The sequence below is a fragment of the Xenopus laevis genome, chromosome 6S (assembly GCF_017654675.1).
Source record: "Xenopus laevis strain J_2021 chromosome 6S, Xenopus_laevis_v10.1, whole genome shotgun sequence".
Lineage (NCBI taxonomy): Eukaryota > Metazoa > Chordata > Amphibia > Anura > Pipidae > Xenopus > Xenopus laevis.
Window position 1 is genome coordinate 30,472,077 of NC_054382.1, and position 24,278 is coordinate 30,496,354.

A 24,278-nucleotide genomic window follows, 5' to 3' on the forward strand; every position below is an offset into this window, starting at 1 on the left:
TTCGTATAACCAACAGATGGCGCTGTGTGATATTGCCATCACTGTTAATCCTTTATTCAACCAACAGATGGCGCTATGTGATATTGCAGTTACTGTTATTCTTTGATATAACCAACAGAGGGCACTGTGTGATATTGCAGTCACTGTTATTCTTTCATATAACCAACAGATGGCGCTGTGTGATATTGCAGTCACTGTTATTCTTTGATACAACCAACAGATGGCGCTGTGTGATATTGCAGTCACTGTTATTCTTTCATATAACCAACAGATGGCGCTGTGTGATATTGCAGTCACTGTTATTCTTTGATACAACCAACAGATGGCGCTGTGTGATATTGCAGTCACTGTTATTCTTTAATACAACCAACAGATGGCGCTGTGTGATATTGCAGTCACTGTTATTCTTTGATACAACCAACAGATGGCGCTGTGTGATATTGCCATCACTGTTATTCTTTGATACAACCAACAGATGGCGCTGTGTGATATTGCAGTTAATGTTATTCTTTGATATAACCAACAGATGGCGCTGTGTGATATTGCAGTCACTGTTATTCTTTGATACAACCAACAGATGGCGCTGTGTGATATTGCAGTTACTGTTATTCTTTGATATAACCAACAGATGGCGCTGTGTGATATTGCAGTCACTGTTATTCTTTGATATAACCAACAGATGGCGCTGTGTGATATTGCAGTCACTGTTATTCTTTGATATAACCAACAGAGGGCGCACTGTTATTCTTGCATAAAACCAACAGAGGGCATTGTGGGATATTGCAGTCTCTCCCCAAGTGAACTGTTGGTATAGGAATGATTAAAAGTGACTGCAATATCGGCATCTGCCCGCTGACCCGAGTATAAGCTGAGGTAGACTTTTTCAGCACATTTTGGATGCTGCAAAACTCGGCTTATACTCGAGTATATACGGTAAACAACCCCTTTAAGGCAAAAAAATCTTTGATGTCAGGTCCGCTGACCATGTCTTGAGCTATAGGAATCTACGAGCTGCTATGGATTGGGCTGACCAATTTTGCTGCGCCTAGGGCCACGTCATAAATGTAGGTTGTAGTGTCTGCTATTTGAGAGAGTAATAAGTCTGTCGATGGATCCTCTGATCCAAGGAGCTGTGTGGCCTGTTCCACCCAGACGTCCATAGCTTTTGCCACCCAGGCTATGGCGAAAATAGGTCTAAAAGCTGTGCCTGATGCTGTGAAGGTTGCCTTTCAAAAACCCTCTAGTCTTTAAATGCTACTGCATCCGCTTCTGGGATAGTGGTAGTCCTCTGGTGGGTCCACTGCAGGTGGTGAAGACCATAAGTCTATACACTGCTGTGGGAAGGGGTGAGATGAGTACTCACCCATCCAGCCATCAGCTATTCCCCATTAATCATTAGGAAAATTGGACACTTTCCGTTTAAATGTCTACAAGGTAACTGAAAAACATGCTTGTAACAAAATTTTCAAATATAATTTTCCAGTGTTTACCTTAGGAATGCCAGTAGATGTTGATGGTAGAAATGAGTGCTCACACCTTTCTAAGTATCGTTCTGAACTGGTTTTGCCAAAAAGGATAGTCACCACAAAACCCCTGTGAAACGAAAAAAAAGTCAGGAATAGATGATACTTAAAAGATTGCCATCTACCAACCAGTCATACTTATTATGCCCCAACAGGAAGAAAGCTATTTAAAGGAACTGTTCAGTGTAAAAATTTAAAACTGGCTAAATAGGCTGTGCAAAATAAAAACTGTTTCTAATATAGTTTGTTAGTCAAAAATGTGATGTATATAGGCTGGACTGACTGGATGTCTCACATAATAGCCAGAACACTACTTCCTGCTTTTCAGCTCTCTAACTCTGAAGGGGGGCCACGTGAGACATAACTGTTCAGTGAGTTTGCAATTGATCCTTAGTATGCAGCTCAGATTCAAAAGCAAACAGTTATGACCCATGAAGCCCCCTCAAATCACTGATTGGTTAGTGCCTGGTAACCAATCAGTGGAAACTAAGAGAGCTGCAAAGCAGGAACAGAGAAAGCCCCCCATGGCTGCAGAGTGTAGATGGCTCCACACCAATCAGCCCTCCTTTAGCAGTAGATTCAGATCAGCAAGGGTTTTTGTAACAAACTAATTGTGATTTAAGATTTCTGTCCTTACCCTCCAACAAAGCATAGTATGTAAAAGGCAAAGTAGAATATAGCAAAAGGTCCAAACTTGATCAGGAACAGCACAACGCCAAGACTCCCCCATCCCCATATGGAAAGACTGGCCTGCAGAAAAATAAGAGACACAAGCTGAATATACAGTTATCATGTAAAATGTAAACTATACACAAAATAATTCAAAAGAAAGATTAATTGTTTTAAAGATACATTATTACATTATAGTTGTTCCAAAAAAAACCCAGTGCTCCTCTGATTTAAAAATTAAACTTTTTTTCTGCTAGGCAGGCCACCAACATCTTTCCCCATTCCCAGGCATCCCATCCCAAAGTGTTCTGAACCAAACATGTGCAAAGTCTGAAACGGTAAAGGGGATGCCAGAGAAGGGGGCATTGGTCGGCCAGTAGAAAACCTCAGACATAAAGGTGAAACCTCTAAGTGCCCACAAAGCAGTAAACGCTTAAGGCTTCATATTGAGATTTTTTTTCTTAAATAAATTACTTTTTAACTGCATTAATTATTGGAGTGAAGTCCGGTTTGTGCCAGCCTGTAATCAAAAGAATAAGTGTGTCTATCACCTCCCAAAGCTGAAGGTCAGGGGCATGAACACCTGGACCTCCATGAACATTGGTAATTTAACCCTGTTTACTACTGTAGTCAACTCTGAATGCCTTATTTACAAGAACTCTTTGACTTTAAGGGCTAGTCCACACGGGGAGATAGCGACGCGTTTGCGGTCGCGGCGACAAAGCGCCGCGACAGTCGCCGCAGGCGACAGTTTTGTATGGGCGCCTATGTAAAAACGCCTGTGCTAACCACACGAGGCGATGCGCTTTTCAACAGTCGCCTGAAAAAGCCTGGCGAGGCATTTTCAGGCGACTGTTGAAAAGCGCATCGCCTCGTGTGGTTAGCACAGGCGTTTTTACATAGGCGCCCATACAAAACTGTCGCCTGCGCCGGTCGCGGCGACTGTCGCGGCGCTTTGTCGCCGCGACCGCAAACGCGTCGCTATCTCCCCGTGTGGAATAGCCCGTAGCCTTCTTTAGCTCCTGCAGCATGCTGTATTAAGGTTTCCAATAATCCCCGTTTCCAGGAATAGGACACGTTTACAATATGAGCATGATATGTTACTATATGAGAACCGGTATATAATATAAGACATTTTTACCTCTCTGGTTAAATATGTATGAGTACATTTTATTGTAAGATAAGAGAAAAAATATGTAGCTATTACATTCAATGGATAAGGTGGTGATAAACTGGTCATGGGTATACATCACATATATCTGTAGATAGTATTACAGGGTTTCTATAGAGCAGGGCATCTCTCAACTAAAATTGATTTCTGGTGTCCTTTTCATTTGATTGATAACATTATTTCTTAAAGGAGAAGGAAAGCTACCAAGGCAGTTTATTGTCAATAGATTAGCCACACCAGTGCAAGCTAGAACACCATTTTTATTCTTAAGAATCCGAATCTGTAAACAGCTCTAGACACGGTCAATGTTTGTTTAGGATAGCAGCTGCCATATTAGCTTGCTGTAACATCTCCCTGCTCACTCATAGCTCTGGGCTCAGATTACTGTTCTGAGGGGAGGAGGGAGGGGGAGAGAAGCAAACTGAGCATGCTCAAGCCCAAGCCCTGGAGGTTTAAGCTGAAGACAGAAGCCCATGTGTACACAAAAGAAGGAAAGAAATGAGGCGTTTCTTTTGACAGAGGTCTAAGAGCAGCATTACTTTGAGGGTTTACTAGTGTATTCATATAGACCTTTCTGATAGTGCTTACTTAATTTTAACCTTTCCTTCTCCTTTAATGGAGCAGGACAGGAAAACTGTAGTTTTTTCTGTTGCAGAGTCCATCCCAGGAGCATGCTGATACTGAGACATACCAGAAAAGTAGTGTGTAGCTGCACATCCTTATTTGTGCATAAGCGGCATAAGGGTGTATGTGCACTCCTCTCAATGTTTTGCTGTTCATGAACATTTTGTTACAGTGCTATTCTGCTCTATTTAAGGACAACATGTGGTTATATGCGGTATATCATCCCTTGGTTTTATCAACATCCCTATTGCAGACATGTTCCTGTTCTCTGTAGACCCTGACTTTGCATTTGCTACATGTCCTGCCAATTGACCTGAACTTTTAAAGGGGTGGTTAACCTTGAAGTTAACTTTTAGTATGCTATAGAATGGCCAGTTCTAAACAACTTTTCGATTAAGCTGGCCATAGATGTTGAGATTTTTAAAAGATCAGATCCTGATCGTGAGACCACGATCTTCTCAGAACGATCGTACGATCGTACGAATTTACCATCAAAACAAAGGGGAGCTGCCTGCTTGGCCCTGCAAACATAGAGAGATTGCACTGGGACCGACAAAGATTTTTTGACCTGGCCGATCAATTTCCCGACAGATGTCGGCCGAAAAATCGCAAGATGTACGATCGTTCGAATACCACTAACCACACGATAATTGGTCGGGCTTCCCTAAAATCGGTCGTTCGGCAAGAAGAATCGTCGCGTCTATGGGAAGCTTTAGTCTCCATTTTTTATTTCTTATAGTTTTTTTAAATTACTGTATTTGCATTCTTCTTATGACTATTTCCAGCTTTCAAATGGGGGTCACTGACCCCGTCTAAAAACGAATGCTCTGTAAGGCTACACATTTATTGTTATTACTACTTTTTATTACTCATCTTTCTATGCAGGTCCTCTCCTATTCACATCACAGTCTCTTATTAAAATCAATGCACTGTTACTAGGGTAAGTTGGACCTTAGTAACAAGACTGAAATTGCAAACTGGAGAGCTGCTGGATAAAAAGCTAAATCACTCAAAAAACACAAATAATAAAAAATTAAAACCAATTGCAAATTGACTCTCTATCACTCTCTACATCATACTAAAAGTTAACTGAAAGGTGGACAACCACTTTAAGGGTAAAGCCACACAAGGAGATTTGGGGAGATTTTGTCGCCTGGCGACTAATCTACTCGTCTTTTGAGCGACTATCTCCCCCACTAAGGCACTGAGGCAACTTCTGGCGACTATATAAAACGCATTGCCGCGTGTGCATTAGCACAGACGACTTTTCTTTGTAGCCTATGGGGAAAAACGCTGAGGCAGTTCGGGGAGATAGTCGTTCAAAAGACGAGGCGATTAGTCGCCAGGCGACAAAATATCCCCAAATCTCCTCATGTGGACTAGCCCTAACTGTGAATCTTGACTGCTTGCCATGACCTCAGCCCATGGGACATTTCTTTTGCCTGCCAACTTGTCCTCTCTTAATTCCCAAGTTTCATTCTTTTACAAAGAGATCTTTAAAGGGATACTGTCATGGGAAAAAAAGTTTTTCAAAACGAATCAGTTAATAGTGCTGCTCCAGCAGAATTCTGCACTGAAATCCATTTCTCAAAAGAGCAAACAGATTTTTTTATATTCAATTTTGAAATCTCACATGGGGCTAGACAGTTTGTCAATTTCCCAGCTGCCCCAAGTCGTGTGACTTGTGCCTGCACTTTAGGAGAGAAATGCTTTCTGGCAGGCTGCTGTTTTTCCTTCTCAATGTAACTGAATGTGTCTCAGTGAGACATGGGTTTTTACTATTGAGTGTTGTTCTTAGATCTACCAGGCAGCTGTTATCTTGTGTTAGGGAGTTGCTATCTGGTTACCTTCCCATTGTTCTTTTGTTTGGCTGCTGGGGGGAAAAGGGAGGGGGTGATATCACTCCAACTTGCAGTACAGCAGTAAAGAGTGATTGAAGTTTATCAGAGCACAAGTCACATGACTTGGGGCAGCTGGGAAATTGACAATATGTCTAGCCCCATGTCAGATTTCAAAATTGAATCCAATCTTTTGAGAAATGGATTGCAGTGCAGAATTCTGCTGGAGCAGCACTATTAACTGATTCATTTTGAAAAAATTTTTTTTTCCCATGACAGTATCCCTTTAAGTAGTGAAGACTGTAGGAGGAGTCCATTCTCTTTATCTAGAATTACACCTAGGGACATCTTCAGGCCCAGACTGGCAATCTGTGGGTTCTCGCAAATGCCAGAGTGGCTGCTATATGGTGCCATAGAAATTCAGTATTCAGTGGGCTGTTTGGGCCTCAATGTACCTGAAATGAGAGGGCCTATTTTGATTCTCAGTCCAGGCCTGTGCAACTTACAAGCTCACTCTACAGATAGGACTATATGCACAGACAGCTGGATCACTTAAGAACATATAGTTGCGTCTGTTGACACATGGGTCCCACTCACAGCATGCAGGGCTACGTTGCACATGGTGGAAAGGATACATTAAATGAATTACAAATACAATGGCATAGACAAGGCCAGCAAACTTAGCCCCTCATTTCAGAAAAGGCAAAGATTAAAATGTTACTTTACCTTTAAAATGCATCTGGCTACATCCTCTTTTTTATTCTTTTCATCAAGACAAGGCTCCTGCAAAGGCAAACATAAAACATAAGCGACATAATAAATGGAGTAAAATGGTGTACCTCAGTTTGCTATCATTTGCCTACTTCAGAAGATATTTCACTGTGTTATAAAAAACACAGGGACCCAATGTGGGGTCCCGATGCCTATATTAAGAATCTTTGGCTTACATCATTTCATGACAGCATTTCATAGTGGCTTTGCTGAACTTCAGCACTGTTTAGTCCTTGCAGTGTTCTTTCCCCAATATCTCTAACCCTTCAGTAATGTCTGTTAAAGTACTTTATCGGCAGCAACTTTTTCTGTACCCAGGTATTACAATTTAAGACAGAAAGAAATATGGGATATAACAGTCCTATAATAAAGTTAAAGGCTTCTGCTGGGTTTTAAAGCTTACAATCCATTTGTTTAAATGATTGAACATCAGTATCATATTACACTTTTCATACTTACGGAACAATGGAATAACATTTACCACTAAACTACTAAATAGTTCTTAAACATTTCTATTTCTAAAACACAGATCTTCAAAATGAGTAAATTACAATGAATTTGTTGAGGTATAACAAAAAACATTAAAAGCATCCTTCTATAAAAAAAAAAGATTTTGGTAAATACAGTGAATCCTTTAGATAAAATGCAAGATCAAGATCTGATATTTGATTCAAAATCCTTAGGACCATGGCTTTCTAATAATAATGTAACATTATTTAAAGCAGTGTAGCTTTGAAAAAAAAAAAAAACAATTTACTTGCACTATATAAAGGATAATATAATAAATTATAGTCACTTTTGAGCTTGCATTGGGGACTGTATTCTCATGGTTGTCAATAATTCTATTTTTTTTTTCTTTTAGGCAATATACAGTATCTCTGCCTTACTTAATAACAGCAGGGAAAATAAGTATTTAACACGTCAACGGTTTTCTCATTAAATTTATTCCTAAATCTAATGGTGCTATTGACATGAAATTTACAGCAGATGTCAGTAACAAACCAAGTAATTCACTTTGTAATCTACTTAGTAGAAAAGCTTCAAGGTGCCTCCAGTATGGAGAAACTGGTCACGTGCATTACTCAGGTGTGATTTGGGCCCAAAGTCTCGAATCTTCAAATCTGATCTTCTGTTCTTTCGAAAGATTTTCAATTGGATTTTCAATTGGATTCAAGTCGGGTGATTGACTGGACCATTCTAGCAGCTTTATTTTCTTTCTCTGAAACCAATCGAGAGTTTCTAGGCTGTGTGTTTGGGATCATTGTCTTGCTGAAATGTCCACCCTGGTTACATCTTCAGGATCTGGGTAAATGGCAGCAGTTTCTTATCAACAATGACCTGGCATATTTCTCCATTCATCCTTCCTTCAATTATATGAAGTCTGCATTTCCATTTGCTGAAAAACAGCCCCACACCACGATGTTCCCACCTTCAAACGTCACGGCTGGGACGGTGTTTTTGTGGTGATGTGCAGTGCCATTTCTCCTCCAAACATGGTGTGTGCAATGATATCCAAATAGTTCTGTTTTGGTCTCATCTGAACACAATATATTTTCTCAGAATTTTAAAACTTTAAAAGAGCTTCTACATTCTTTTTCTTCAGCAGTGGAGTCTTGTGTGGTGAGTATACATAGAGGTCATGTTGGATGAGTGTATTATATATGGTTTTCTTTGAAACAACTGTACTTGCTAATTAAAGGTATCTCTGAATCTGATCCTTGACTCTTACCTGGTAACTAATCAGTGGAAAGCAAAGCAGGAAGTAGTGTTCTGTTCTGTTTTGTTAGACATCCGCTAACTCCAGCCTTTATACATTACATTTTTGGCTAACTTACTGTATTAGAAACATTTTTTTTATTTTGCACTAGGCATCTATTCAGCCTTATTCCTATTTTTCTTATTATTCAAGCTCCAGTGCAGCACCAAACACCTCTCCGCCCCCCCCCCAACTTCCCTCTCTGTGAAAATGAGTGAAGTTGTAATACAAGCAGTTTGATTCAACATGACTCAGAAGAACTTCATATCAAAGAAAGAGGAAGCTGAAGCAGCGAAACAAAATCTGTTTCGAAGATGATTTCTAATGAGCAGGTGTCACCCACTTAGCTGTTGGGTGACAATTAAAATGAGCACCCATAAAAGCGAGCATGCCCTAGAAGGGCAAAAAACCTTACCTGTACATTTCTGTTTTGTAAAACTAGAGTGGAAAATGTTCTTGAAGCTGCAGTTCCAAAACAACGGGATATTACTAAAGGGATAGTTCACCTTTAAATTAAGTTTAATTAAGTTTTAAATTTCAGTATGATGTACACAGTGCTACATCAATTTTGAATTATTTGGCTTTTATTAGCGGCTCTCAAGTTTGGAATTTCAGCAGCTATCTGGTTGCGAAAGTCCTATTTACCCTAACAACAAGAAGTTTGGTTGAAAGATCAAAATATTAATAGGACAAGACAAGTCATAAATACAAAGTAACAATATTAAAATTGTAGCCACATGTAATTTTTTGTGTCTTCCAGGGTCAGTGATCCACATTTTAACACTGGAAAGAAGGCAGAAGGCTTTGGTGTACAAATTCCTATATGTGAATCTGTACAGAGTAAAGGAAATATAGGTAAAAGTATTGGCACATGATCTGTACAGTGCAGAAAAAGTGCTAGAGCACTGCCTATCTAAGCAAAAGTGGTTTCTGCACAAGTCAGTCAGGTCAGCAAAAGCTTTTTCCACCCCATCTGACTATTTCAAAAAGAAAAACCACAAACTTGCTGATAATTATTTGCCTGCTACAACTGACAACAGCCTTGTCTTTATTTAGCTACATCAGCTGTGAAAAAAGTCATATGACATTTCAGACATTTGGTAAACAGCAATCCTAATATAGAATGAAACGATCACACTGCACTTTAGGTTACCAGAGAAGCATAAGAAAATATAAAATAAAGCCCAATAGTCCTACTACAGAAACACTGATTTAGACAAGTTAAAGCAAATGTTGGGGAGTAGATGTCCATAGTTTCTGCTCTTATCTACAGGCACGTTTCAGGGGCTGCTGCCGCCTGAGGCAGCAGCCCCAATGCCGCCCCTCCTCCTGCTCCGCTCTTCTAACTACCAGCGTCGGAGCGGGTGGAGGAGGGGCCGCATCGCTAGTGCAGTGAGCGCTATTGCGCTCGCTGCGCTACAAGAGCCGATTTTCTGTTTTAAAAAACGGAAATTCGGCTCTTAAAGTTACCAGAGGCGGCTTTTTGCCGCCCCTGGTAACTGGCCGCTCCGTGCCGCCTGAGGCAAGATTCTCACCTTGCCTCATGGCCGGAGCGGCCCTGCTTATCTATATATATTGTTCCATAAAGATTAAAGTTTATGAAAGGTGGAACGTTTGCTACTGTTCTAATCATCTAAAGCAACAAATCAGCAGGTAGCATTCACTGGTGGTTGTTATGTGTAATTGCACCTGGGCAGTTGGGGTTTATTATGTTAAGGATGATATAGACCAGTTGTCCCCAACCAGTTGCTCAGATGCAATATGCTGCTCACCAACAACTTGGATGTTGCTCACCAACAACTTGGATGTTGCCCACCAACAACTTGGATGCTGCTCACCAACAACTTGGATGCTGCTCACCAACAACTTGGATGCTGCTCACTAACAACTTGGATGTTGCTCACCAACAACTTGGATGTTGGACTCAAAGAAGGTTCTTATTTTTTTTTTTTTGCTTTGGTTGCATAAAAGACAACTGTAATTGCCTCATAAGGAAACTTCGGGCGACTTTGGAAAATGAATCGCTCCGTGTGCCTGCCCCCAGGTGAATTACATTTTAGCCGGCAGAAGGCAGGGGAAGGCAGATCGGGTAGATTAGTCGCCGCGAAGAAGAGGAGATTTGTCGCCTGCCGACGAATCTCCCCGAATCTGCCCGTGTGGCCAGACCCTGAAGAGTGACTGAAGTTTATCAGAGCACAAGTCACAAGACTGGGCCAGCTGGGAAAGTGACAATATGTCTAGCCCCATATCAGATTTCAAAATTAAATATGAAAAAATATGTTTGCTCTTTTGGTAAATGTATTTCAGTGCAGAATTCTACTGGAGCAGCACTATAAACTGATTTACATGTGGAGTAGGGCCATTTTCAGAAGCCTGGTTGCTATGATTGTGGGAAGTCCTGTGCATGGGCCATAAGGTCTATAATTGGCTAATTACCCTAGCAACCAGCAAATTCTACACTGGAAAAAAACAAATCATTTCTTTTACAAAGCCACTGTCTACATCATATTAGATGTTTTAAATAGCTGTGTATTACAAAGGTGTTATTAAAGCAACCTAAGCTGCAGCACGAAAAGCCTGGAGGAAACATCCGGGGGCAGATTTAGGTCGATTTTAAAATTCATGTAAATTTTTTTTACACTGATCCTATTTGAATAGGAGGTTATTTATGAAACGTCTAAAACGTGAACGAATATTACGAACTCGAAACGAATTCTAATAAAATCCAATTGAGTTTGTTCTCCGAAAAAAATATAAATGTCGGGAAGGCTATTAACAGCTTCAAATGGGTCACCAGACCTCTTCCAATGACTTATACATGAACTCAGCAGGTTTAGGTGGTGAATAGTCGGAGGCTCTCAGGCTACACAGAAGAGGAGGAGAGAATACAATATTTCAAAATACATTTTAAATTACTCAAAATATTTCATCAACATTAATTATATAAAAATAAATTAAATTATTTTCATGCCATGTCATGTCATATTCATGATTGTTTTCCTTTAACTTCTCATAACTTGAGTGCAGACATGTTTAGACAAGCCCCTGTCTAAAATGTTCTCAATAGATGCTTTTGGAAAATGCATTTTAAAATTAGATCCATACCAGTGTATGCTTCACTTTCTTGGATGGGTCCTCTATGGTGATCACACTGCACTTTAGGTTACCAGAGAAGCATAAGAAACAGGGTTAATTAACCCTCGATATTCGACCATATGTAAATCTGCCCCCTAGTGTTGATGCAGAGAATGCTATTCTGAGACAGTGAGCAATTTTTACTATTTGCATTTTATAACTATTTAGCTTTTTGTTCAGCAGCTCTCCAGTTTGGGATTTCTGCAGCTATCTGGTTGCTAGGGTCCAAATTAACCTGGCAACCAGTCAGTTATTTAAAAGAAAGACAGGAATATGACTAGAGGAGGGCTTAAATAGAATGGTAAAAGGTAACAATAATGTGATTGTAGCCTCACTGTTTTTGGCTGCTGAGGAATCTTTACTGTTAAAAAGAATAGAAACATTCAAATTACAGTTCCAATAAAATCATCTCCCGATCTGCCGCTAACAATAAAGATCAAAGTCTTACCATTCAGAAGTAGTAAGAACAGATCAGCCAATGTTCTGCCCCTGACAGCAATCGTACGATAGTTATGTCCGACAAAAAAACAGTCTCCCTCTGAAAATCGTACGATCGGCAATACACGCAGAGATATTATCGGCAGCCAACAGAAATTTTCTAACCTGTCCGATCGACCAAACGACTGATCTCCGCTGGAAGAAAAATGTAGGGGCTCTCCACACACAGTCCGAATATCGTAAGAATCCTTGATTCGTACGATCGGATCTTTGCCTCTATGGCCAGCTTAAGTCTCCATCTGGAAGTGTGCTGTCCTGAGACAACGGCTGCCGACAATTCTTTATCTTCCCTTTAATGCAGTCACTGAATGGGCTGACACATATGTAATCCAAAAGACCCTACTTTACAAGTGTAATCTGGTCCATACATGTCTATCAATCAGCGGAGTACACACAAAGCAAATACTGTGGCCCCTGCTACTGCTACTTTGTGTGACACACATCCACAAACTGTTGGTGCACTGTTGGTCTTACTACTTAGTCACATTCTTTGTTGGGGGACTTGATTTTAAACACACTACATACTTGGAATGCTAATGGATAGTGTAGGACTCGCGTACAATTAGGGGCCCTGACGTGGCACGTGAGCTTACCTATTTTGGCCAAAGTGTGGTACGAACACCTCTAGGCACATTTAATTAGCTCGAGTGAAGGATTAGACTGAAAAAACGTCAAATTTCGAAGGGGTTTTTTGGCTACTTCGACCATGGAATTGGCTACTTCGACCTTCGACTACGACTTTGAATTGAATGATTCGAACTAAAAATCGTTCAACTATTCGACCATTTGATAGTCGAAGTACTGTCTCTTTAAAAAAAACTTTGACTACCTACTTCGCCACCTAAAACCTACCGAGCACCAATGTTAGCCTATGGGGACCTTCCCCATAAGCTTTCTTAGCAATTTCTGATCGAAGGAAAATCTTTAGATCGATGGATTAAAATCCTTCCAATCGTTTGATTTTTCCTTCGATCGTTCGATCAAACTAAATTTGGTAAATCCTTCGACTTCGATATTCGAAGTCGAAGGATTTTACTTCGATGGTTGAATATCGAGGGTTGATTAACCCTCGATATTCGACCCTTAGTAAATGTGCCCCCTCATGTTTTGTTATTATTCTTTAAAGGCAAACCATGTGCTGCCAATTTTTCTCCTTTTTGTGTACAAATATTGTCTTTTTTGTAACGTTTATAGCAGCTGCTCGACTGCAGACTAGCAGCTGGTCAACGCCACAGCATGGGTTAGAATGAACGCTGGCAATTTCTATTTGTGTTTCATGTAATCCAAATTACCTTACTACCGGTATATAAGGTGATCTGGCCCCTGCTGCTTCTACTTTGGGTGACACACGGATGATAGGCATCAAACAAACAGGACTTTTGGTTGTGACAGGCTAGTTAAAGGGGAACTATCGTGAAAATGTAATGTACATTTCTAACTTTCTAAATATAATCAATTAAAAATTCTACATAATCAAGTTTATATTTGCTATTCCTCTCTCAGCATCTGTTTCTCTTCATTCTGTCTTCATGCAGCAGTTGGGTGTCAGATGAATGATCCAATATAACTTATAGGGGGCTTCCTTTCCTAGCAGATGTATTAGAGCTCACTCAAATAACTGATTCTAGTACAAATAAAATCTAACAAAATAACTACCTTTTGCAGTTTCTTATTTCAGTATGCTGAAGCTTATATTCAATTTTAATTTTTGCGACAGCTCCCCTTTATCAACAAGCCTCACATAACTGTCTACAAACGCACCCACACAAAAAAATTATCTGTCTGAATACATTGTAACGTTATGTGCAATGGTTAGCACTGTTCTGTACCTGACACATGCCATAAGCAAGTTAGACAAAGCGGTAAATGCACAAACAACTATTTGCCTGTACCCAACACATTTGAACAAATCATGGAATGAAGTGCATTAGACCCATATGCAGTATTTTTGCTCCACCACCATATTAAATAGGGCCCCTTTTGAGCACTTGTGTGCATGTAGCCTTCTGAAAATTGCTAAGGCCGCAAGGACACTGGTGCTTTTAGACAACATCTCTAAGCAGCTTATCACCAACATGACAGAAGAACAAGTATTTATTGTTGCTCTTCTACGAAGCAGAACCACACCTTTTGTTATGATATGGGTGACCTACATACAGTCAGGGAACTTCTCTTGACTTCAATAATAATTACAAGTACAAAGTACAGTAACGCACATATTGTGTTGTGCAGGTAACACGTTTTTTGTTTACAGTAAAGATATTACTAGTTGCACTATAATTGCGATACCAATCCAGTTCAGCTTATCAGAAGGCTGCAAGCTAAGAGGAAATACATCATTTTCTGCCACAAAATTACTGGAAAGAAATTACCTGGACTGCATCTCCATTCGTTCTCTATACATATACCTTTCGTTGTTGCCTCTGCTCACACCAAAAAGGCTGCGTTATATAGTGAATAAAGTACCCCCTCTTGTAAAATATAAGGATATTTTAAGTTACAGAGGAGTTTCATGACCATTTAAAGGTACGAGGCTGAAGGCCGAGTGTTTTTGTACAGGTCATGGAACTCCGAGGTAACTTCTAATATCCTCATATTTTGCAACTGAGGGTACTTTATTTATTATAATACACAAGTTTTAGTGACTCGTGTGACAGAAATGACATCAGAACTCACCGTTTATAACTGATGACATCAGAACTCACCGTTTATAAGGATATAATTTACAAGATATTCATGGCTTTTGAGTATTATATAACAGTATGTACTGAGCTCCTTCATGCTCCATCCTGTGCAATAGTTGAAAGAACAATGAAAGTGCTGACTCAGTGCTGCTGCTATTATTAAAACAGAAAAGTAAATCAAAGAGCCTTACAAATTATTCTAAAACATCTGTACAGCAAAGTTTATCCCAGGCCAAGAATCAGCGAATACTCTGGCCTCTACTCGTTCATGTATCTGCACTCACAGGCACTTCTTTAGCTTTAGATATCGGCACAAAAATGCTTAAGTATCAGCCCAGTGTGGCACTTGCCTTAACTGTACAGTACAGATATGGGACATGTTATCCAGAATGTTCAGGACCTGGGGTTTTCCGGATAAGGGATCTTTCTGTAATTTGGATCTTCACATCTCAAGTCTACTAAACAATACATTAAACATTAATTAAACCCAATCGCTTCCTTTTGCATACAATAAGGATTAATTATATCTTGATTGGGAAGACGTACAAGGTACTGTTTCGTTACTACAAGGAAAAAGGAAATCCTTTTTAAAAATCTGAATTATTTGATTATAATGGAGTCTATGAGAGAAGGTCTTTCCGTAATGCTGAGCTTTCTGGATAATGGGTTTCCAGATAACGGATCCTATACATCAAGCAGAGGATAACTAATGTACCACAATACAACACAAGCTGTTAAAGGAATTGTTCAGTATAAAAATAAAAAGAGGGTAAGTAGATAGGCTGTGCAAAATAAATAATGTTTATATACAGATAAAAAAATGTAATGTATAAAGTCTGGAGTGACTGGATGTCTAACATAATAGCCAGAACACTACTTCCTGCTTTACCGCTCTCTTGGTTTCCACTGATTGGTTACCAGGCACTAACCAATCAGTGACTAGAGGGGGGGCACATGGGCCATAACCGTTTGCTTGTGAATCTGAGCTGACTGCTAAGGATCAATTGCAAACTCACTGAACAGTTATGGCCCATGTGGCCCCGGTTGTTCACCTTTAAATTAACCTTTAGTATGATGTAATATGATGAATAAGAGACTAGAATAAGAATATGAGAGAGGCCTGAATAGAAAGATGAGTAATAAAAAGTAACAATAACTTTTTATTGTTACTTTCTAAAAAAACAGAGCATTTGTTTTTTATAAGGGCTCAGCGATGCCCATTTGAAAGCTGCAAAGAGTCAGAAGAAAAAGGCAAACAACTATAAAACTACAAAATAATAAATAATGAAAACCAATTGAAAAGTTGCTTAGAATTGGCCATTCTGTAACATACTAAAAGTTACCTTAAAGGCGAACCACCCCTTTATAGTTGCTGACTAACTCAGAGTTAGAGAGCTGAAAACCAGGAAGTTGTGTTCTACAGGGCCGGATCTACATAGCAAGCACACCTAGGCCGGCTGATGTTCGCCCCCCCTTTTATTTGCGCACATTTTCATAATTGGGACAGGAGCAATGGGGATTGGCACATGGGAAATTTACAATAAATATTTTACCTTGTGCATCCCTATTGTTTCTGAATGTTGTTGTGGTTGGGCATCATGCCGCCCCCTTCTGTTCTGTTATGTTACACATCCAGTCACTCCAGCCTTTAAAGATTACATTTTTGGCTAACTAACTATATTAGAAACATTTTTGATTTTGCACAGCCTATCTATTTATCAAGTTTTAATTTTTACACTGAACTGTTTCTTTAATCATTTTATGCCTCCTGATGACATCACAGTGGTTCTCCACTACTTCAAGTACGAATGATGGGCCATAAAGTAGCTAGCTACAGATATGGTCAGTCACATATTAACTTATAAAAAGTGGCAGCCTTTTCCATGTACATCAGCCATATTGTATTTAATTTAGGCCACACAACTTCCCCTATAACATGTGTTCTGGGTTTCTGAGCATTTTACTATAGGAGCATGCATTGGGTGCCTGTGCATAGAGTACAAGTCAGCTGCACAAAGGGGTAGGCAGACAAAACTGACAAAAATAGAAGGTTCAGCATGAGAAAGTGGTAGCCATAAAAGATATACCTTCCTAAGTTAAGCTTAAGTAAATATGACATAACACAGCCTTACAGGAGAGCAGTCAAAAAGGATCAGAAAATGTTATATACTGTATCTACGAAAGTGCTCACAACAGCACTTTTAGTATAAGTACGGTGACATGAAAAAGTATTTTTCCCTTTCTGATTTCCACTATTATTGAGTATTTGTCACACAGTATGGCTTCTGATCTTAAAAAATATAGATATTAAAAAAAGAAAACTGAGTAAATACTATGCAGTGTTTAAATTGCTGCTAGGTTTATTTAAGCAACACATTTTTCCAACTCCCACATCACTCATTATTATAACTGCAACCAAATGACTCCTATAATTTGATATCAGTGCACTCTCTGTTGCACAACCTCTTTAATTCTCATTCATTGGCGTTTTGTGCATGAACTGCTTGTTGCAGGTTATTCCCACAACGCATTGAATGTTCTGTGATTACCAGACCTGCAAATGAGAATAACAGTAGTGTGCAAAGCATTGGGAAAATTAGACTCTTGTCTGGAAGAGAGTTGATTACTGATACATTGTTTCTGTACTTTAGCAAACTGAAAAGGCAAAAGACTGAGAAAAAACTGTTTCCAACTGCAATTTAATTTACAAATAACTTGGCTGTAAGACAGCTTAATACCAAAACAATGACAATCATTTAAGCAATTTAGGAAAGGATAGAGGGAGTTATAAGAGACAGACAAAACTTTACAAAAGACTTAAAGTATAGGAGATCTATTATGCAGAATGCTTGGGACCTGAGGTTTTCCGGATAAGGTATCTTTCTGTGATTTGGATCACCATAACTTAAGGCTGCTCAAAATCATTCAAACATTAAATAGACCCAATAGGACTGCTTTGCAGGCGCCATTAGATGCTTACTTTGGAAAAGTGCACAAGTCATCAGACACTCGCTTTGGTTGAAGAAAAGTTTTTCATAAATTGTAATATAATAATAGTTATAATAATGTCTGTTCCATGCTTAAGGTGGTTTTTATATAAGAATTGTCTCTGAATATATGATCAAATATTTTAAGTACAGTATAATGCATCTATTCTTTGAACTCAACTCATGGTAAGATTAATGCATTTTATTTCTGTAAACCTTATGGATGAATTAAAATGAATGAATACATATTAAAAGGGTGAGTTTAAGGTGATTAAGTGTGCAAGAGATTTGTGGCTAAGCACTAACCTTATTTTAGCCAATGTGAATGCATGCAGCTTAGTTAACATTAAGTACAAGGATTCTTACAGAGAAAAAGGAAATAATATTCAAATTTGAATTAGGGATGCACCGAATCCACTTTTTTTGATTCGGCCGAACCCCCGAATCCTTTGTGAAAGATTCGACCGAATACCGAACCGAATCTGAACCCTAATTTTCATATGCAAATTATGGATGGGAAGGGGAAAACATTTTTTACTTCCTTGTTTTCTGACAAAAAGTCACACAATTTCCCTCCCCGCCCCTAATTTGCACATGCAAATTAGGTTTCGGATTCGGTTCGGCCAGGAAGAAGAATTTGGCTGAATCCGGATCCTGCTGAAAAAGGCCAAATCTTGGCCGAATCCCGAACCGAATCCTGGATTCGGTGCATCCCTAATTTGAATTGTTTTATTAAAGGGGTTGTTCATCTTTCAGCTAACTTTTAGTATGATGTAAAGAGTGATATTCTGAGACAATTTGCATTTGGTTTTAATTTTTCAATTATTGGTGTTTTTTTTTAGTTATTTAGCTTTTTATTCAGCAGCTCTCTAGCTTGCAATTTCAGCAATCTGGTTGCTAGGGTCCAAATTACCCTAGCAGCCATGCACTGATTAGAATTGGCCATTCTATACATACTGAAAGTTACCTTAAAGGGATACTGTAATGGGAAAACATGTTTTTTTCAAAACGCATCATTTAATAGTGCTGCTCCAGAAGAATTCTGCACTCAAATCCAATTCTCAAAAGATATATCTGGGGGCAGCTGGGAAACTGACAATATGTCTAGCCCATGTCAGATTTCAAAACTGAATATAAAAAAATCTGTTTGCTAATGGATTTCAGTGCAGAATTCTGCTGGAGCAATACTATTACCTGATGCGTTTGAAAAAAAACATGTTTTCCCATGACAGTATCCCTTTAAAGGTGAACCACCCAATTAAAATGGACCCTATGGGAGCTTTCTGGAGAATGGGGTTCCTGTTAAGGGATCCCACAACTGTACTGTAAAGCTGCTTAGAATTAAATTTTCATTCATTATGCAGAATACATTTTCTGAGTGGATCTGTTCAGAAGTTGTATGCATTCCTACACGCTAAGTACTCAAAGGAGCATTTGTACCATAGAGTGAAAATGCTCACCAAGGTCCACCAGACCAAAATCTACTGCTCTTATTCACACATACTAAGATTTTAAGGGAGATATATATTAAATGGTGAACTCTCGCTTTGATATACAGGTCTGTAAAATTCTCACCGAAGTAAGAGACTATTAGAATTTCACTCTGGCACATTGCGACAATCTTTATTTTCAAGCTCTGATAAATACTACAAGTCCCAAATCTTGCAATGAGTCTTAAGTTCAGGTCTAAACATATGAGTGTGCAGTGAAACAGTGTGAAGAGTATACATAGTTCCCGTCAGATGAGAGGTTATGACTGTGCATTCTTCTGTCAGAGAAAGTGACAGTGACACCAAACAACAACTTCCATTCTTCTCTTAACAAGTGGAAAAAGAATCTAATAAATAATGAATGTTTGGCACTGAAGCAGCTGCTTCTCTGTTTCCATGTTTCCTATACTGATACACCTCAGAGGTATGTATATAGGTCAGTTGGGAACAGGAATAAGAGAATGCATTACAAAACATAATCAGTGTAAGTTCAAAGAGACTATAAATAGAACTAATGTAAAACGATTTCAAATTTCATGTTCAACTTGATCAAATTTGGCTCAATATTAAAAGCCGAAGATTAGTGTAAAATTGATTTCTATGTTCTACTTTGTACAGACAGAAAAACATGGACACTAATCCCCATATCTTATTAAATGAAGTTATGTGTAGTAAAGTGGAATGACACAGGGACTACATTGAACACATGAAGAAATTAAGAAAGCAAGTATTTCGAAAGCAATCCTGTCCCTATCAGTGCAAATGAATATCAGTTAGTTTAGTCCTAATTGATGGCCTAAAATAAGGTTTCTCATTACCAAGGTGTCACACAAGAAGTGTCACATGATGGGTAAAAGCAAAGAGCTCTCTCAAGACCTTTGCAACCTTATTGTTGCAAAACATTCTCATGGCATTGGTTACTGACTTATTTCTAAGCTTCTGAGTGTTCCAGTGAGCACTGTTGGGGTCATAATCCAGAAGTGGAAAGAACATCCTTTCACCTTAAACCAGCCATGAACCAGTGCTCCTCGCAAGATTTCTGACAGAAGAGTCAAAAAGAATAATCACAGGAGTTCAGCCAAGGATCACTCGTGGAGAGCTTCAAAAAGACCTCAAATTATCAAGTACAGTTTTTTCGAAAGAAAACAATAAGTAATACAATCAACCGACTTGGCCTCTATGCACGCTCAAAGCACAAGACTCCACTGCTGAAGAAAAAGCATGTTCAAGCTCGTTTAATGTTTGTAGCACAACATTTGGACAAGCAAATGAAATTCTAGGAGAATATAGTCTGGTCAGGTGAGACCAAAATTAACCTCTTTGGATGTCATTGCACACATGTTTGGAGGAAAAATGGCACTGTACATCATCCCAAAAAGACCATACCAACAGTGAAGTTGGTGGGAACATCAAGGTGTGGGGCTATTTTACAGCATAACGTACTCACAGACTTCATATAATTGAGGGAAGGATAAATGGGGAAATGAACCTGGTCATTCGTGATAAGAATCTGCTGCCATCTACCAGGATGCTGAAGATGAAACAAGGGTGGACATTTCAGCAAGACAATGATCCCAAACACACAGCCAAGAAACTCTCAATTGGTTTCAGAGAAAGAAAATAAAGCTGCTAGAATGGCCCAGTCAATCCCCCGATTTGATTTCAAATGAAAATATATGGAAAGAACTGAAGATCAGAGTTCATAGAAGAGGCCCATGGAACCTTCAAGATTTGAAGACAGTTAACGTAATGCATGCAACAAGTTTCTCCATACAGGAGGCATCTTCAAGCTTTCACCAACATAGGCTTTTCTACTAAGTAAATTACTAAGTGGATTACTTGACTTGTTCCTCACATCTGGTGTAAATTCCATATCAATAGCACCATTAGAAACAGGTAGGAACATGATGGCGTGGGGCTGTTTTTCAGCATATGGTACTGGCAGACTTCATAAAATTGAAGGAAGGATAAATGGGGAAATAAATGGTGAAATCTGATGCCATCTACCAGGATGCTGAAGATAAAACAAGGGTAAAAATGTCAACAAGACAATGATCCCAAACACACAGCCAAGGAAACTCTCAATTGGTTTTAGAGAAGGAAAATAAAGCTGATAGAATGGCCCAGTCAATCGCCCTACTTGAATCCAATTGAAAATCTATGGAAAGAACTGAAGATCAGAGTTCATAGAAGAGGCCCCTGAAACCTTCAAGATTTGAAGACAATATGAGTGAAAGAAGAAGGGGACAAAATCCCATGCATACGACTAGCTTCTCCAGGAGGCGTCTTGAAGCTGTCATTAACAACAAAGGCTTTTCTACTAAATATTAAATAAATTTCAGTAAGAGTGTTCAATACTTACATAATTTATGGATTTATTTATTTTGCATTCTTTGTATGTGTGGATTACTTGGGTTGTTACAGACATCTGGTGTAAATTGCATGTCAATTGCCCCATTAGAAATATATTTACTAAGAAAAACATTCATGTGTTCAATACTAATTTTCACTGCTGTATTTCCCTGTTCCCTGAAGCTGCCGCCCTAAGCACAAGTCTATATTGCAAGTACTTTTTAAAGACAAATTACTTTTGCTCTCCAAAAACACAGCATTTTCAGCGACAGGGCCCCCATAAAACTTAACAGATAAACATTTCTGAAGTTTTATTAATAGTTCAGAGGGGTGTAGCAAAACAATCTGAATGTCTCTCTGTTCATTTGAATGTCAATCCCCTATTATCAATGGTCACCTGAATTGTGGCAGCTAGAAGTTACCTACTATGCAGTACACCTGGCATTGCAATTCAAATGAATGGCAAGCAATTCTGAACATTTTGCATCCCACAAAGCTATTAATACCTGGACAACAAAGGTCTCAGGATCGTTAACTATGCCATTGCCTTTAAAGAACACACATTGCTCAACAAACTTTAGAATGTAATACTTACTGAAAGGCAGCATAAAGAGAGATGTTAAATTCCTGGCCACACCTAACTCTTTACAAGTTATGCCCACCATTTAAAAAAAATGTAAAACATTTTTAGTAACCAAAAAAACACGAATTTTTAATGATTTATTATACCCCGAGGATGGAAAAAGCCAGAATCCGAATATCTGGCATCTGAGACCTGCCGAGGTTGTCAATGGGAAAAGTCCTGAACATATCCTAATCTGCACTGGGATTAGTGCAAAAATCCAAAATTTTCGTGGTTTTCGGGCTGAATATCCGAAAAATTCGTAGGAGTTGAATTTTCTGATGATTTTCACAATTTTTTCAAGTTTTTTCCCCACACTGGAATTTTTCGGGAAAATGTATTGATAAATAAGGAGAAATAACCCATGCGGATTTGCTTGGAGTATATTTCAGAAAATAATGAGATTAATTCGGATTTTGATAAATAACTCCCTAAGTGTATTACTGCTCTCCCACCAAAAGAGAATTTGAACTCCTAGAATCTGCTTACAATCTGCTCCATGTCACCATCATTGTAGCATAGTTAAATATTTCCTTGCCTATGCAGGTGATGTCCATCAATAAACTGATTTATTTAGATTCTAGCCAGCGGGAAGGGAGAGATTAGTCGCCCGAAGAAGAGGCGCTTTGTCGCCTGGCGACTAAATCTCCCCGAATCTTAGCGTGTGCCCTTACCCTAAAGGGGTTGTTCATCTTCAAAAACGTTTTTCATTTCAGTTGTTTTCAGATGGTTCAGCAGAAATAAAGACTTTTTCCAATTACTTTCTATTTTTTTTTTGGGATTGTTTTTCTAATATTGAAGTGTAAAGGTTAATTTTTCACCTTCTAAAGCAGCTGGGGGGGGGGGTTGCCGACCCTTTAACTATTCTAAATTGATACATTTCTTATCTTTGTCCCTGCTGAGCAGAATCCCTGAGTTCCATTAAAGGCAGCTGTTAGGGCAGGGGCACACGGGCAGATTCGGGGAGATTTAGTTGCCGCGAGTGCCACTGCGCTGGCGTTTTCTCATTATAGCAGGCAGGGGGAAGGCAGTTTGGGGAGACTGTTGCCCTGCAGAAGAGGCGATTACTCGCCAGGCGACTAAATCTCCCCAAATCTGCCCGTGTGCCCCAGCCCTTAGAATTGATACAATAGTTGCTAATATTCCAAAGATTCTGAGAAATGTGTCAACTAATGTAGTCACTAAATATAGCAAATTGTAACACTTCAGAATTGCCTCCTGAATCACTGAGGTGCCAGCCTGAAACACCAGAGACATGAATATTACTTTAGGCTTCAATTTTGGAAAAACAATCACAAATAAAAAATTGAAAGCAATTGAAAAAAGTCTTTATTTCTGGTGAACAATCTGAAAACAACTCACCTGAAAAAAGTGTTTGGAAGGTGAACAACCACTTTAAAGGAGAGGTATTATAGACTTTCCCTTAATGTACAGTCAATGATAATACATTTATTGCACTGGGAAAAAAAGTAGCCATACTGACCAACTTATATAAATAAATGAATGAAACATGCAGATATGTAGAACACTATTTTTATGTATTTTAAAGCACATTAACATAAAAATAAAGGAAAGATAAATCACTTCATTTTTTTTTTTTTTTTTTTTTTATAAGAGTCTGTCTAGGATTACATGACATAAAAAAGTGAATACAATACTGGACAATTACACAGCTTAAATGACAATCCCACAAGAGCATGTGCTATCAGTACTTGGTGATGTTCAAAACAGGATGCTGAGTTGCACAATCATTTCAGCAGGTTTTACAAAGTAGTGGAAAACTTTACAGGAAGTTATCATAGGTTTTCAAAAATTCTCTATTCTCTAAATTGATGAAGGTATTTGCAAAACCCAGTGGTCCTGCTGCTTATTTGTGCATGTAATTAATCACAAGGCTTTACAAACACAATCATGTTTGATCCAAGGCAATTAGACCATGCCAACCTGAAGGCACCAGCCAGTACTCCAGGTTCTTGGCCTGTACTAGCATTTCCAGGTGTTTTGTCAACCAAGCAATTAATAGCTATGCAGATGGGGATTGCTCCCTGCTAGGGAGTCCCCCAAAATATATATTAAATCCATCAATCGAAATCTGACTGACGGCCCTATACATGGGCACTGCCAACTTGGTCCATCAGCCTGTATATGGCCACCTTAA

At 39.0% G+C, this 24,278-nt stretch overlaps 1 protein-coding gene across 1 annotated transcript in view; it reads right to left on the reverse strand.

Annotated features, from left to right (window-relative positions):
* snx13.S (sorting nexin 13 S homeolog) overlaps positions 1-24,278 on the reverse strand; it is a 73,844-nt gene that overhangs the window by 44,063 nt on the left and 5,503 nt on the right. Inside the window, exons 2-4 of the mRNA XM_018269211.2 lie at positions 6,552-6,608; positions 2,161-2,273; positions 1,491-1,593 (exon numbers count right to left, since the gene is read on the reverse strand). Coding sequence (XP_018124700.1) covers positions 1,491-1,593; positions 2,161-2,273; positions 6,552-6,608 — 273 coding nt within the window. The remainder of the gene's footprint in view (positions 1-1,490; positions 1,594-2,160; positions 2,274-6,551; positions 6,609-24,278) is intronic.